The following is a 17,877-nucleotide window of genomic DNA, read 5'->3' as shown; positions in this document are numbered from 1 at the left end:
CATAAAACCACTGTTACAATGTTTCTGTTGCTTGTGGGGCTGTGGAGCAGGATGATGTGTAATATGAGGATTTATATGTAACAAGCTCCCACAAGCACTTTATGTACTAATACAGCCATGTATATATTTTATGTGGCTTGTTTTTAAGAATTTGTTACAATAATTATCAATAGCATGTTAACACAGTGGTATCCTGTTGCCTTAAAGAGTCCAATTTTGGGGGAAATTCTCACGTTTACTAATTGAGGGATGATGGCTACACCTTTTCTGTTATTGCCTCTGGTTCTATGCATGTAGTGTGTCAATCAGCACCTGGCAACACCTGATCCTGCCCCAACCTCTGTAGCTGAGCCCCTCCCATTAAGAGCTGCAGTCCCTGTAATAGGGATGCGTGAGACACAAATAAAAGAGAATTTGGCTCAGCCAAGGATGTTTTCTGTGTATTTGTGAGGCTTGTGCATCAAACGGTAGCTGGATACTTGTTTAGACTCTCATACAGGAACCATGAAGGTGCCTGAAAGCATGGTCAGAAAACCTTATAAGGCTCTAAGGCCCTGGGGTGCTCCATTATGTAAATAGTTACTCTATATACTCTTACAGTCATGTAACATTCTACTCCCTGTCCTCACAAAACACAAATAAACAGTTTGTCCCGAATTCCACTTTAAAGTTTTTAAGTTTCCTTTGCTTGGTAATCTTGTGCACTTGAACTCTTACTCTTAAACTCTAAGCCCCAACTGGTCCTCCCTCAACCTCTGCAAACCTTACAAAGATTTATTAGGTTTTCCTTACCTATGCTAACCTTCCACCTGGACCAGTGTTCATTGGCCAATGCCCTTTCTTTTAATTTCACGATTTTCAACAAAGAGTAGTCTCCTTTGTCCTTACAAAGATTCCACTGGCCCACAACCAGGGTGCTGCCGGAAACTATCCAAGTGTCTTTTCAGGCCACCTTGTAATCAACTAGCTTAAACTTTTATTATGCCTTCTTTTCTTATGACTGAGATGCTCTCCAGTTTTGCGATTCTCCATCCAATAAACCGTCCTTGCTCTTACTGCAGTTAGAGATGCCAGTGACCTCCGAATGCACTCACCTGTGCCCTCTCACCCATTAGATCCATCCTACCCTCCAGTTTTCAGTGGACGGCATCACTTACCATTATCACTGCTGCCATTGTCCTCCAGAGTGATGGGTTCTGAATGGTCTCCAGAGCTTTTTTCAGCTGTTCGTCCACCCCGAAGGGTCATGGAAAGCTGTCTTTTGATCTTCTTCATCCGGTCCATGGCTGCCAGCTGATGAAAAAAAAAAAAATCACAGTATTAAAAGAACAAAAAAAAATAAAAATGATGAGGGACAAATACAAACATTTGTGGTAGACTAGTGGTGGAAAGGCTTGAAATGGCGACGCAAGCAATGTCATCATTACGAGTGCTGAGTGGATGAGTATGTCTATGCATCTGTCAATGATGTTGTATTGTACTTTGTAAAACAATTGTATAGCCAAACAAATGTATTTAAAGAAGCGCACCATAGTAAATTGTGTCCTATACCCAAAGATTGACACTTTTTATGATATGGTGTGTATTTAATGAATAAAAAATTTTCATTCAAGTTTTTACTCAGCAACACGCCTCTTCTAAAGTCCCTTTTCCTTTTCTTTTTAATGTTGATTACGAGTGCAAGGTTTGTGGTGGCAAGAAAAGATGGAATATAGAGATTCTATGAAGTCTCAAGAAATGGAATCTGTCACATTGAACACATAACAGAACTTCACTAAGCACTGTTCATATATATAACAAAGCATTATTGTCCAATAACTGGTGTAAGCTGCAACTAGAACAACTTCAAGCTTACACAGGTTTTTCCTCACTCCAAGCAGCCCAAACGAGTATTGGAAGAGAGAAAAAAGTCTGTATATGTTGATGGAGAAGGGGGTATTAAAATGAACCAGTGGCTTATCCCCCCATGGCAAGCACAGAGCTACTTCAAGATAAGGTGTTGATGATGTCACTAAACTAAGCAATTGACACATCCTTAAAGTACACATCTAATAATCTGCGTCAAACTGAGAATCTGATTAAAAATGTGTGAACAAAGGTCACCACAAGTGAAAAACGAATCCACAGTTATAAGCCACCTCTTTACTCTATCACCACTCACATTTGGGCACTCTACCCCCACCCAGCCTTTGTTGCTATGGCAACACCCAACCCTTGCCCTTCTGGCAACACCAAACTCTTTGCCTCTCTGGCAACACCAAACTCTTTGCCTCTCTGGCAACACCAAACTCTTTGCCTCTCTGGCAACACCAAACTCTTTGCCCCTCTGGCAACACCAAACTCTTTGCCCCTCTGGCAACACCAAACTCTTTGCCCCTCTGGCAACACCAAACTCTTTGCCCCTCTGGCAACACCCACATCTAGGTGCCCGACTTCTACGCACCTCATGGTGTTCATCTACTAACACAGCCTTATCTTTTATATTTTAATGAAAAATTAGACAATATACTGTGATTTTTTGCACTAAAATGAACAATTTTTGTATTTTTTTTTTACTGCAAATATGGGTTTGATAAACAGTTGTGCTACTAGCATGTGGCAAACAATTGTAACTGCCACCAATTTATTCTCCAGAATCTTTTCTTTCTGAAAATACGTGCAGTTTAGAATCTTCAGGCCTAAAATGAGCATTTTAACATTTGTGCAAACAAACAAATAAAAAAAAAAAAAAAAAAAAAAGGCTCTGGTATACAAGTTGCTGCTTACCATTTTATTTGCTGAAAGCTCCTACCTAGCTTTCCCCTTGTATGTAAGGGGAGGGAGCTGGGGAGTTATGTTTACCATACAGTATTTAAAGTCAATCTCCAGTTTTCAGGGTATGTTCACACTAGTTGATGCATTACAAAGCAGCAGCTGGTTTTCAGTGTGGTCCAGCCAGATCAGCACAGTGATGATGTGTCAATCCAGCCCATTGCTCCGTTCTCTTTTTTTTCTAAACAAACTTTATTGAAATCTCACACAGACATCTCATGAAGTTCAATTTGAGGTTGTGTTGCTCAGCCATTCACATGGAGTTTTGCATTCTATAAATTAAAACGTTTCCTCCGATTGGCTAAGGCATAGAGGCGGGCAGATGACGTCACAATCTGCAACTCAGCCAGACAGAGGAAGCTTTGTGCTCAATCATAGAATACAAAGCTCCTTGTGAATGGCTGAGCATCACTCAGCCTGAATTTTCCAGGAGCAGGACAGGAAGATCCCATCCCACTGCCAGAATACAGATCTGTATACTGTACCGTATTTATTGGCGTATAACACGCACTTTTTTCCCCCTTAAAATCAGGGGGAAATCGTGGGTGCATGTTATACGCCAACCCCCTGCCGGTTGTGAGCTTCTTACGGCTTTTGGCCGTTCTCAGTGGCTTTCACAGTCCCGCATGAGCCGCCGAAAGCCGCCAGGAGTGGCCAAGAACTGGCAAAAGTGGGCGAAAGCCACCGATAACGGCAGAAAACCGACGAGATATACAGGACATCCGGCGCTGTATTTCGGCGGCGCCATTTTTAAAGTCTGTAAATGACACTGGGACAAGGGTGCAGATGGACACTGACAAGGGTGCAATGATGGACAAGGTTGCAATGGACACTGAGAAGGCTGCATTGATGGTATTTAATAAGCTGGAGATTAGCTTTAATCTCGCCTGTAAAAAAAAAAAAGGTAAGATAAAAGAATATAACTGTATAAATATATATATATATATATATATATATGTAGTTATATTCTTTTATCTTACCTTTTATGTTCTGTTTTTATTTCCTGTTCAGAAGTTCATGAATGTTTATAATTTATTTTAATTTTTTACAATGCTCTCTTTTTTTAAGGGGGAGGGTGTGTGGGGACAGTGTCAGTGTGTTTTTTTTTATTTTTTATTATTTTTTACAATTTTTTTTAATTATTATTTATTGCAATTTTTTTATCAGCCCTGTTGGGGGGGGGGGGGGGGTGGGCTATGGTGAGATATCAGGGGTCTTAACATATCTCTGACATCTCCCATTTGAGACAGGGAAAGGGACTAGGGACAGAGATTCCCAGGTCCCTTTCTCTGCAGCCTCTGCTGCACTGATAATGAATGGAGAGAAGACAGCGTAATCACAGGAGGTTACAATGTTTCAGTTGTGAATGGACAGAGTCGGTGGTCACCGGCTCCTACCTCTGCTCTCTATCCTGAGATACCAAGGGGGGTGGCAGCACGGAGAAGAGAGGGAGACACGGAGCAGCATGGAGGGGGACAGCAGCATGGAGGGAGACATGGAGAAGAGAGGGGGACAGATGCACAGAGGAGAGCGGGAGACACGGACAAGAAAGGGGGGCAGATGCACGGAGGAGAGCGGGAGACACGGAGCAGTATGGAGGGAGACACGGAGAAGAGAGGGGGACAGATGCACGGAGGAGAGCGGGAGACACGGAGCAGCATGGAGGGGGACACAGAGAAGAGAGGGGGACAGATGCACGGAGGAGAGTGGGAGACACGGAGCAGTATGGAGGGAGACACGGAGAAGAGAGGGGGACAGATGCATGGAGAGCGGGAGACGCGGAGCAGCATGGAGGGAGACACGGAGAAGAGAGCAGGACAGATGCACGGAGGAGAGCGGGAGACACGGACAAGAAAGGGGGACAGATGCACAGAGGAGAGCGGGAGACACGGAGCAGTATGGAGGGAGACACGGAGAAGAGAGGGAGACAGATGCACGGAGGAGAGCGGGAGACGCGGAGCAGCATGGAGGGAGACGCGGAGAAGAGAGCGGGACAGATGCACGGAGGAGAGCGGGAGACACGGAGCAGCATGGAGGGGGACACGGAGAAGAGAGGGGGGCAGATGCACGGAGGAGAGCGGCAGACACGGAGCAGCATTGAGGGAGACACGGAGAAGAGAGGGGGACACGGAGAAGAGAGGGGGACACGGAGAAGAGAGGGGGACACGGAGAAGAGAGGGGGACACGGAGAAGAGAGGGGGACACGGAGAAGAGAGGGGGACACAGAGCAACATGGAGGGGGACAGAAGCACGGAGGAGAGATAGCGGGAGACACGGAGCAGCATGGAGAGGGACAGGGAGAAGAGAGGGGGACAGATGCACGGAAGAGAGCAGGAGACACGGACAAGAAAGGGGGACAGATGCACAGAGGAGAGCGGGAGACACGGACAAGAAAGGGGGACAGATGCACGGAGGAGAGCGGGAGACACGGAGCAGTATGGAGGGAGACACGGAGAAGAGAGGGGGACAGATGCACGGAGGAGAGCGGGAGACACGGAGCAGCATGGAGGGGGACACAGAGAAGAGAGGGGGACAGATGCACGGAGGAGAGTGGGAGACACGGAGCAGTATGGAGGGAGACACGGAGAAGAGAGGGGGACAGATGCATGGAGAGCGGGAGACGCGGAGCAGCATGGAGGGAGACACGGAGAAGAGAGCAGGACAGATGCACGGAGGAGAGCGGGAGACACGGACAAGAAAGGGGGACAGATGCACAGAGGAGAGCGGGAGACACGGAGCAGTATGGAGGGAGACACGGAGAAGAGAGGGAGACAGATGCACGGAGGAGAGCGGGAGACGCGGAGCAGCATGGAGGGAGACGCGGAGAAGAGAGCGGGACAGATGCACGGAGGAGAGCGGGAGACACGGAGCAGCATGGAGGGGGACACGGAGAAGAGAGGGGGGCAGATGCACGGAGGAGAGCGGCAGACACGGAGCAGCATTGAGGGGGACACGGAGAAGAGAGGGGGACACGGAGAAGAGAGGGGGACACAGAGCAACATGGAGGGGGACAGAAGCACGGAGGAGAGATAGCGGGAGACACGGAGCAGCATGGAGAGGGACAGGGAGAAGAGAGGGGGACAGATGCACGGAAGAGAGCAGGAGACACGGACAAGAAAGGGGGACAGATGCACAGAGGATAGCGGGAGACACGGAGCAGTATGGAGGGAGACACGGAGAAGAGAGGGGGACAGATGCACGGAGGAGAGCGGGATACGCGGAGCAGCATGGAGGGAGACGCGGAGAAGAGAGCGGGACAGATGCACGGAGGAGAGCGGGAGACACGGAGCAGCATGGAGGGGGACACGGAGAAGAGAGGGGGACAGATGCACGGAGGAGAGTGGGAGACACGGAGCAGTATGGAGGGACACGGAGAAGAGAGGGGGACAGATGCACGGAGGAGAGCGGGAGACGCGGAGCAGCATGGAGGGAGACACGGAGAAGAGAGCGGGACAGATGCACGGAGGAGAGCGGGAGACACGGAGAAGAGAGGAGGACAGATGCACGGAGGAGAGTGGGAGACACGGAGCAGTATGGAGGGAGACACGGAGAAGAGAGGGGGACAGATGCACGGAGGAGAGCGGGAGACGCGGAGCAGCATGGAGGGAGACGTGGAGAAGAGAGCGGGACAGATGCACGGAGGAGAGCGGGACACACGGAGCAGCATGGAGGGGGACACGGAGGAGAGAGGGGGACAGAGGCACGGAGGAGAGCGGGAGACACAGAGCAGCATGGAGGGAGACACGAAGGAGAGAGGGAGACACGGAGCAACATGGAGGGGGACAGAAGCACGGGGGGGCAGGAGACACGGAGCAGCATGGAGGGGGACACGGAGAAGAGAGGGGGACACGGAGAAGAGAGGGGGACACGGAGAAGAGAGGGGGACACGGAGAAGAGAGGGGGACACGGAGAAGAGAGGGGGACACGGAGAAGAGAGGGGGACACAGAGCAACATGGAGGGGGACAGAAGCACCGGGGGGCAGGAGACACGGAGAAGAGAGGGGGACAGATGCACGGAGGAGAGAGGGAGACACGGAGCAGCATGGAGGGGGACACGGAGAAGAGAGGGGGGCAGATGCATGGAGGAGAGCGGCAGACACGGAGCAGCATTGAGGGAGACACGGAGAAGAGAGGGAGACACAGAGCAACATGGAGGGGAACAGAACTTAAAGCACGGAGGAGAGATAGCGGGAGACACGGCGCAGCATGGAGAGGGACAGGGAGAAGAGAGGGGGAGAGATGCACGGAGGAGAGAGGGAGACACGGAGCAACATGGAGGGGGACAGCGCGGTCCCATGGCTTTCTCCTGCTCTGTTCTTCTGTTATTAGCATGATAACTTCTGACATGTTCTCTGTCAACTGTGATAAAACCAGCCTGAATTTTGTCTCAGGGTAGATGTTATTAATAGATTAGCAGAGAGCTGGTCTATTCGCAGCACAGCTCCGCAAGTCTCTGCCTATGTGGAGGGGGGTGTGTGCGTGCCTTTCCTCCAATCCGCTGTCTCAGTGTATGCCAAGAATCCACACCCACAGGTGAATCAGGAAGAGAAAATTCTAACACTATGTGCACTTTCTAAAAAGTATATAAAGCTGAAGACAGCAGATATGCATGTAAAACTTATGTAGGGAGATTTGTTTCTTCTCTGTGTATTCTCTGAGGCTGTTCACTTCACTGGGTATATGTGAGGGCTTACATCCACTTAAAAAAAAAAAAAAAAAAAAAGGTAAAGTGCCCCCTTGCTAGCGCACCAGTCAGTCCCGCACACACACATACAAACAGCGATTGCCCCATACATGTTAGGTATCGCCGTGAATGTCAGATCATGGGCAGTAATTCTAGCATTAGCCCTCCTCTGTAAAATGTAAAGTAGTAACCTGTAAAATTCAGGCAGCTTTTAGTTATACTTTAACAATAAGAGATTGTGCGGTTTCACAGCTTCTGCTATCGTGATTAAAATCTTTAAAAACACCTAATATATCTGTAGTTAGCAACTGCAGGCTTTGTAAATTTCTCAGGATGTGTTGCTTTTAAGAACAATATAGAATTTCAAAAAATATCTGTGGGGTGTATATCCCTGCTATACTTATACAACCAGTAGAACCACAATATCTTCGCCATTGCTCTATGCCAGGGATATCTCGCTAATTGCATATCCCTGCTCTATGCTATTCTCAAATCAATCTAATCTATCTAGATTTTACATTTTTCACTGAAATATAAAAGAATTAAATGTAAGAAGTCAAGAATTAAAAATAATCCACGATTTTCAATCGACCACTGAGAAATAAAGTCGCAGATATCCCCATCAAATACAGCAGAAAATCTGACCATTTTCTGATTGGTCAGTAGGGTTCCTGTGTTTGATAAATTTCAGTTTAATCTCAATTTCTTCTTTAATAAAGTGTATGTAAAGTCCCCTGTCCCATTATAACCCCTGTCAATATTTTTTTCCTCATCGATGTCCCATTGTGGAGATTTCCTTTCACTTCCCGTCCCACAGCCAAACAGAAAGTGAGAGGTAATCCCTGCAAATTTATGGAATTCTTTGGGGACCACTAGGTCAACAGAACGTGTGTCCCCATTGGAAGATTTCTCCTCTATTACTTTTCTGGGGACAACCCAAAGTTTTTAAAGCAATAAAGATAAAATAAGTAATCGTAAAAAAACGGTATGGAATTCCCCGTCCCTTTGGGTCTGGTATGAATATTAAGGGGAACCCTCAACCAAAAGCCATACCAGACCCTTCAAAATAATAAAAATGTCCCACAAAGTCCATTCATCTTTTTCGCTCCACCGACGGACCGAAAAAAACAAACAAAGCCGCTACCGACCCACCTCCATGGGATTCCCCCGCCGTATGACGCTTCCTCACAGGTGACAGTTCTTTTATAACTGAGGGTGGGGCCACACGGTGATGTTCCCGGGTTATCCTACCCCCCTCTGATGCACAGGGACTTCCCCGTAGCTTTCCTGGGGCATCAGAGGGGGGTGTTGAGGGCATGTGGCCTGGTATGGTTCAGGAGGGGGGGTGTTCTCTCGTCCCCCCCTCTTTTCCTGCAGCCTGCCAGGTTGCATGCTTGGATAAGGGTCTGGTATGGATTTTTGGGGAGACCCCCACGACATTTTTTTTTTTACATTTTGGCGTGGGGTTCCCCTTAAAATCCATACCTGACCTGAAGGGTCTGGTATGGATTTTGAGGGGGACCCCCACGCCATTTTCTTTACATTTTGGTTAATATTCATACCAGACCCAAAGGGCCTGATAATGGACTGGCCATTTTTTTCAATGACTTTTATCTGTATTGCTGGGACTGACAATTCATTATAGCCATGAGTACTTTTAAATTACTTTTTTTCCCTTCAGAAATGTAATTTTGTGCAGGGACACGGGAAAGCCGCTCCACATTACAGGCATACTGTAGACACCCCCCAGGTACGAAATTTAAAGGAATATTACACTTTTATTGTTCCACTTTAAGCATTATTAAAATCACTGCTCCCGAACAGCCGTTTTAAAAACTTTTTTTTGCAGTGATCCATGTCCCCTGGAGCAGGACCCAGGACCCCAAACACTTTTTATGACAATAACTTGCATATAAGCCTTTAAAAGGAGCACTTTTGATTATTCATGTTTGTGTCCCATAGACTTTAATGGTGTTCGTGTGTTCTTCCGCATTTTTTGCCTGTTCGGTATTTTCTGGTGTGAACTGAACTGGGGGGGTGTTCGGCCCATCCCTACTGCTATTGTATGGCCAACAAAATTATAATTTGGCATTTCTGAAACACCAGAACAGCTAACAAAGCTTGCTCACTGATGTTCTCTGAAGTTGACTGAATCACTCAAAACTAATCCTAGCCTTGTTAGGCATATACACCCATACTTTCACTGCATGTTCCTCTGAGATGTTAGCTCTGGGCAATGACAAATGATCTTCAGGCAAATCTATGTTGAGGTTTATAACAGAAAGCCATACCTAGAATGTCTAGAATGAGGAGCAGCAAAACAACCATGAAAACCAGACACAACTAGGACAAACAGCTTAAACCACAGCCCGCCTTTCTGCAACCAGTCATGTGACTTATGCCGAGGCACTGGTTGAGGGATATCTTTTGCCCAAGAGGTTCGTAGGACAACAAAGAAATGAGACTGCTCAGGCAAAGTCATGGATTGGCCAACTAGCTATGACATCAGAGCTCCAATATCTAAAGACCACCTGACCAGCAGTAGTAAGATTTTAGGTTGGATTCCTTTTAAACATGGACAAATAATTGGTCTGCTTTAGATGGGTATGAGGAAATAATGAATATGCAGTCAATCAGCAGTTTTCATTTTCCATCAAACCCTAATACTCCAGCAAAGTACGGCATCATAAATGTTACCCACTTGAACAACTGAGATACCGTAAATAAGAACTACAGTGTCTAGTAAACGGTTTACTTAACGCTTATGTTTTTTTTTTTGTAATTCATATTCAAACCCGTCAGCAAAACATAAATGTCAATCTTCCCATACATCTAGTTTTCACAAAACTTTCTCCTTTCCTGAACAATATTCAGACATCCTCTGCAATCCTTATAAATGAAGCCCTCCACTTTATCATAAAAACCCACCCTCTGCTTTTCCTATACATCCATTTCTCCTCTGTACCATACTCCCACATTCCCACCTATCCCACTACAACCAGTCCTCCGCCATACATCCATTTCTCCTCTGTACCATACTCCCACCTATCCCACTACATCCAGTCCTCCGCCATACATCGACTTCTCCTCTGTACCATACGCCGACATTCCCACCTATCCCACTATATCCAGTCCTCCGCCATACATCCATTTCTCCTCTGTATCATACTCCCACATTCCCACCTATCCCACTACATCCAGTCCTCCGCCATACATCGACTTCTCCTCTGTACCATACGCCGACATTCCCACCTATCCCACTACATCCAGTCCTCCGCCATACATCGACTTCTCCTCTGTACCATACGCCGACATTCCCACCTATCCCACTACATCCAGTCCTCCGCCATACATCGACTTCTCCTCTGTACCATACGCCGACATTCCCACCTATCCCACTACATCCAGTCCTCCACCATACATCGACTTCTCCTCTGTACCATACGCCGACATTCCCACCTATCCCACTACATCCAGTCCTCCGCCATACATCAACTTCTCCTCTGTACCATACGCCGACATTCCCACCTATCCCACTACATCCAGTCCTCCGCCATACATCAACTTCTCCTCTGTACCATACGCCGACATTCCCACCTATCCCACTACATCCAGTCCTCCGCCATACATCAACTTCTCCTCTGTACTGTACGCCGACATTCCCACCTATCCCACTACATCCAGTCCTCCGCTATACATCGACTTCTCCTCTGTACCATACGCCGACATTCCCACCTATCCCACTACATCCAGTCCTCCGCCATACATCAACTTCTCCTCTGTACTGTACGCCGACATTCCCACCTATCCCACTACATCCAGTCCTCCGCTATACATCGACTTCTCCTCTGTACCATACGCCGACATTCCCACCTATCCCACTACATCCAGTCCTCCGCCATACATCAACTTCTCCTCTGTACTGGACGCCGACATTCCCACCTATCCCACTACATCCAGTCCTCCGCCATACATCGACTTCTCCTCTGTACCATACTCCCGCCTATCTCACTACATCCAGTCCTCCGCCATACATCGACTTCTCTTCTGTACCATACGCCGACATTCTCCTCTTTCCCACTACATCCAGTCATCCACCATACCATAACCACATAATCTCTGCTATTCCTATACATCCATTTCTCTTCTGTACCATACTCCAACATTCCAACCTATCCCACTACATCCTGTCCTCCACCATACCATAACCACACATTTTCTGCTTTCCTATACATCGATTTCTCCTCTGTACCATACTCCGACATTCCAACCTATCCCACTACATCCAGTCCTCCACCATACCATAACCACACATTCTCCGCTATTCCTATACATCTATTTCTCTTCTGTACCATACGCCAACATTCCAACTTATCCCACTACATCCAGTCCTCCACCATACCATAACCACACATTTTCTGCTATTCCTATTCTGTAAATACCCCGACATTCTGACCTACCCCACTACATCCAATCCTCCACCATACCATAACCACACATTCTCCGCTATTCCTATACACCCATTTCTCCTCTGTACCATACTCCGACATGCCAACCTATCCCACTACATCCAGTTCTCCATCATTCCATGACCACACATTCTCTGCTTTTCCTACACATCCAGTAATCCCCAGTACCATAAAGTACTTATACATTTTCACCTCTCCAATTAAATCCAGTACTTCACCACACATCCTCTGCTATTCCTACATATTCAGTCCGCCTCAAAACCATATTCATACATCCAATAACATTAGATCCAGTACTCAACCTTACCATAACCATGTATCTTCTGCTATTCCTATACAACCAGTCATCAGTACCATACTCAGACATTTCCACTTATCCAATTAGATCCTGTCCTCCTTCACACATTCTGCTATTCCAATACATTCAGCCCTTCTCAGTACCATACTCAAACATTCTCAATTATTCCATTAGATCCTGTCCTCATTCACACATTCTGCTATTCCAATACATTCAGCCCTTCTCAGTACCATACTCAAACATTCTCAATTATTCCATTAGATCCAGTCCTTCTTCATACCATAACCACACATCTTCTGCTAATCCTACACATCTAATCATCCTCTCTACCTTGCTCAGACGTTCGTACCTATCCCAGATCCAGTCCTCCACCATACAATGCATTCTCTGCAATTCCTATAAATCTAGACCTCCTCAGTATCATACTCAAAAATCTTCATCTATCCCATTAGATCCAATCCTCCATCATACATCTGTCATTCCGATACATATCCAGTCCTCCTTGGTACCATACTCATACATTCTCACCTAACCCACTGGAACAAGTCTTCCACCATACCATACCCACACATCTAGTCATCCTCACCTACCTCACTGGATCCAGTCCTCCACCATATCATAACCACACATCATCTGTATTATTATTCATATAGTTCTCCACTATACCAAAATAAGACAAGCTTTGCAATGCCTATAAAAGCATCCGCTATATACTTACCACTCATCCTCTGCTATCTCTATACTTTCTGTATTCCACTTTAACATAGATATCCCATATTCTATTCTCCACTGTACCTTTCCTAGTCATCCCTTGCTGTCTGTTCCAATACATGCATTAAAGGGGTTGTAAATCCTTGTGTTTTTTCACCTTAATGCATCTGAAAATACACCTGGCAGTGATTGGCCCCCCAGCCACCGCGTTTTACTTACCTATGCCCTGGAACTTCATCCGGCAGGGACACGCTTTTCCTCTGCCCAAGGTTCTTGGCTCTTGATTAGATAGATTGATAGCAGCACAGCCATTGGCTCCCGCTGCTGCCAATCAAATCCAATGATGCGGGCAACGGGGGCGGGGCCAAGTCATACATTCGGCGGCTATGGACGTGCACCCGCAAGGTAACCCCCCCCGGGATAGCGCTTCTCCTAGGGGGTTATCTAATATGGGGAGAAGCCATGAGACCCACCGAGAGACCCCAGAAGAAGAGGTTTGGGGCCAGTCTGTGCAAAACGAGCTGCACAGTGGAGGAAGTATGATTTTTTTTTTTAAATAAACAAAGCTTTACAATCACTTTAAATAAAATACAGACACTGAGGCTAACAAATTGGGGCTAATAAGCCAAGAATTTTCATACCAAAAAAAAGAGAAAAAGAGAGTGAAGGATCACTGTTATCCAATCATGTGTAGATGAAATAAATAAAACAGAAATTTGTTTTTCACATGAACGGATAATTGAAGTAAATCTTCATTTTTTGTGCAAACATTCTCAACTACCGTATTTATCCGCGTATAACACGCACTTTTTCCCTTTAAAATTCGTGGGTGTGTGTTATACGCCGATCCCCGCTGATTGTGAGCGGAGGAGCAAGAGGAGTGTACTCAGCTATCCTCGGCTAGTTCCGCTCACAGTCACTCCCAGTCCCGCCCTATGATGGACATAACATAGGGACTGGGTGTGACTGTGAGCAGAACTATCTGAGCCTAGCCGAGTACACTCGGCTATGTATATGGGCAGTGCTCGGCTCCGCTCACAGACAAGCCCAGTCCCGCCATTGGACCTGTTATGTCCATCATAGGGCGGGACTACGAGAGGAGCCGAGAAGAGCCAAGATACACAGGACCGGCTCTGTGTATCTCGGCAGCGCCAATTTCAAACTGCAGCCTGGGCAAGGCTGCAAATGACACTGAGGAGGTTGCAGATGGGCACTTGCAAGGCTGCATTGATGGGCATTTAAATGTAAGTTTTTTTCCTTAAAAAGTTTTTTCCTTAAAATTCCCTCCTAAATTTGGGGTGCGTGTTATACGCCGATAAATACGGTACTTTGGAAAATGAGCTTCAGTATATACTAATCCTATACATCTAGTCCTCCTCCAGTACATCCAGTCCTCCATCATACATAAACTTTACTAATCCATCCTATACATTCAGTCCTCAACTATAACCAAATTGTGCTAATCCTATACATCCAAACCTTCACTATGTTCAAACTCTGCTATCCCTATACATGCAGTTTTACACAATAACCAAAATCTACTAATACTATACATCCAGTCCTTCACTATAACTGAACTATACCAATCCTATACATCCAGTCCTCCACTATACCCAAACTCTACTAATCCTATACATCCAGTCCTCCGATATAACCAAACTCTACTAATCCTATACATCCAGTCCTCCACTATACCCAAACTCTACTAATCCTATACATCCAGTCCTCCGATATAACCAAACTCTACTAATCCTATACATCCAGTCCTCCACTATAATCAAACTCTACTAATCCTTTGCAGCAGGGATATGCAATTAGCGGACCTCCAGCTGTTGTGGAACTACAAGTCCCATGAGGCATAACAAGACTCTGACAGCCCCACGCATGACACCCAGAGGCAGAGGAATGATGGGACTTGTAGTTCTGCAACAGCTGAAGGTCCGCTAATTGCATATGCCTGCTTTACATCCAGTCCTTCACTATACCCAAACTCTGCTAATCCTATACAACCAGTCCTCCACTATAACTAAACTATACCATTCCTATACATCCAGTCCTCCAATATAACCAAACTCTACTAATTCTTTACATCCAGTCCTCCAATATAACCAAACTCTACTGATCCTATACATCCAGTCCTCCAATATAGCCAAACTCTACTAATCCTTTACATCCAGTCCTCCAATATAGCCAAACTCTACTGATCCTTTACATCCAGTCCTCCAATATAACCAAACTCTACTAATCCTTTACATCCAGTCCTCCAATATAACCAAACTCTACTAATCCTTTACATCCAGTCCTCCAATATAACCAAACTCTACTAATCATATACATCCAGTCCTCCAATATAACCAAACTCTACTAATCCTATACATCCAGTCCTCCAATATAACCAAACTCTACTAATCCTATACATCCAGTCCTCCAATATAACCAAACTCTACTAATCCTATACATCCAGTCCTCCAATATAACCAAACTCTACTAATCATATACATCCAGTCCTCCAATATAACCAAACTCTACTAATCATATACATCCAGTCCTCCAATATAACCAAACTCTACTAATCATATACATCCAGTCCTCCAATATAACCAAACTCTACTAATCATATACATCCAGTCCTCCAATATAACCAAACTCTACTAATCCATTACATCCAGTCCTCCAATATAACCAAACTCTACTAATCCTTTACATCCAGTCCTCCAATATAACCAAACTCTACTAATCCTATACATCCAGTCCTCCAATATAACCAAACTCTACTAATCCTATACATCCAGTCCTCCAATATAACCAAACTCTACTAATCCTTTACATCCAGTCCTCCAATATAACCAAACTCTACTAATCCTTTACATCCAGTCCTCCAATATAACCAAACTCTACTAATCCTTTACATCCAGTCCTCCAATATAACCAAACTCTACTAATCCTTTACATCCAGTCCTCCAATATAACCAAACTCTACTAATCCTATACATCCAGTCCTCCAATATAACCAAACTCTACTAATCCTATACATCCAGTCCTCCAATATAACCAAACTCTACTAATCCATTACATCCAGTCCTCCAATATAACCAAACTCTACTAATCCTATACATCCAGTCCTCCAATATAACCAGATATCCACAACTATTTCTGTACATCCAGCCCCCTATACCCTAAAAAAAGATCCTCTACTATTTCTATACATCCACTTCTGTATATCATATTCCTATATATTCCTGTACAAGTCCTCCCCTATACCAGAAGCAGACAGCCTATGATACTCCCATATCAGAAATCCCCTGCTAGTCACAAACATCCCTCCCATACACCATGACCTGACACCCCCTGCCATTCCTATACATCCAGTATTATAGCAGAGTAGTCCTCTACCATTCCTATACATCTCTACCATACCCAGTAATCCTGTGCCATCCCTATCCATGCAGATCCTGTAGGTGGTATTTCTGAGCGGTGCAGTATAGTGATGACATCCCGATCCCTCCGCTCCCCCCTCCTCCCCGGCACAGCCCCTTCCCCGCCTCTCACCCGGTGTCTGCAGTGCAGGGGCTCGGTGACATGTAGTAGGGGGTCAGTGACATGGAGAAGGCCCGGCCAGTTCTCTGTAATCCTCAGCCATTGTTCCTGTCCAATCCTCCCCCTCCTGCGTGCCGTCCATCCTCCTCCTCCTCCTGCCCGGTGCTCTGTGCCCTCCTCTTCCTGCCACCCTCCTCGTTTGTGTGCGACACTCCCCGGATCCCCGACACAATGCATCACCCTGACTAGATCTGTCCTATCCTACACATCGTACAGGCTCGTCCTCTGCACTCCCATACCCTGTGTGTGTGTGTGTGTGTGTATATATATATATATACACATCCTATATATATATATATATATATATATATACATACACACATTGTACAGGCTCGTCCTCTGCACTCCCATACCCTGTGTGTGTGTGTGTGTGTGTGTATATATATATACACATCCTATATATATATATATATACACATTGTACAGGCTCGCCCTCTGCACTCCCATACTTTGTGTGTATATATATATATATATATATATATATATATATACACACGCACACACACATTGTACAGGTTCGTCCTCTGCACTCCCATACACTGTATATATATATATATATATATATATATATATATATATATATATATATATATATATATATATAGCGCCCGAAAAAGGCTCCCCTGCAGTCTCAGTGTGAAAGCGCGAATGCTTTCATGCTGAGGCGATGCGCTGGCAGGACGATAAAAAAATAACCGCCAGCAGAGCCCCAATGATGCGCTGCTTTACAGGTGGTTTTAACCCTTTTTCGGTTGTTAGCGGAGGTTAAAAGCGCCACCATAGCAGCCGAAAACCTTTGCAAAAACGACGGTAAAGGTCTGTTAAAAATAGCGGCGCTGTACCGCCGACGCCCCAGTGTGAAAGCAGCCTTAGTGATAAACAAATTGAATATATTATCATGGTTTAAAGCATATGGAAGCTTACAACACTGTTAAACCTTTCTGCAAAGAATTAATACATTAGAAAAGACAACCTTCAATACTTAGCAACTGTAAATTTAGAAAAGGGCAGTAATCTATATGCCCATAGCACAGAGGGAGGAGAGAAGATCTATCAACTTCTCAGCTCCTTCTGGGCCTTAAACACCATTGAAAGTAACAATACGAAAAATAAGAAATTGGTTGACAGGTACAGTAAGCACAGTTCTGTAATGTTACAGGTCCTGAGTTGAAGGGTACTAGTGTCTTCTGCTAGCAAACGTTGGGGCCCTTTGTAAATAGAGCAGGGTTAATCAATCAAAAGTGAGACAGTAATCCTTTAGGAAATCCCGTTAGGTAGTGGTTTGTAAGGACAGAATAGCTAAAGTG

The 17,877-nt window shown here is 45.6% G+C and overlaps 1 protein-coding gene across 3 annotated transcripts in view; it reads right to left on the bottom strand.

Moving 5' to 3' along the window:
• Window positions 1-16,693, bottom strand: part of CDK16 (cyclin dependent kinase 16) — a 53,376-nt gene extending 36,683 nt beyond the window's left edge. Inside the window, exons 1-2 of one of the 3 annotated variants that reach the window (XM_077475390.1) lie at window positions 16,523-16,693; window positions 1,158-1,293 (exon numbers count right to left, since the gene is read on the bottom strand). In XM_077475390.1, the coding sequence (XP_077331516.1) occupies window positions 1,158-1,284 (127 nt within the window). In that variant the 5' untranslated portion in view covers window positions 1,285-1,293; window positions 16,523-16,693. Of the gene's footprint in view, window positions 1-1,157; window positions 1,294-16,390; window positions 16,413-16,522 lie in introns of those variants that run through there. The other 2 variants (XM_077475382.1, XM_077475398.1) reach the window with 2 other exon arrangements.
• Between the last annotated feature and the right edge of the window lie 1,184 nt (window positions 16,694-17,877).

Source organism: Lithobates pipiens, unplaced genomic scaffold (assembly GCF_037356315.1).
Source record: "Lithobates pipiens isolate NorthernLeopardFrog02 unplaced genomic scaffold, aLitPip1_a1.2 Scaffold_1, whole genome shotgun sequence".
NCBI lineage: Eukaryota > Metazoa > Chordata > Amphibia > Anura > Ranidae > Lithobates > Lithobates pipiens.
This window is presented reverse-complemented; position numbering and strand designations above follow the sequence as displayed.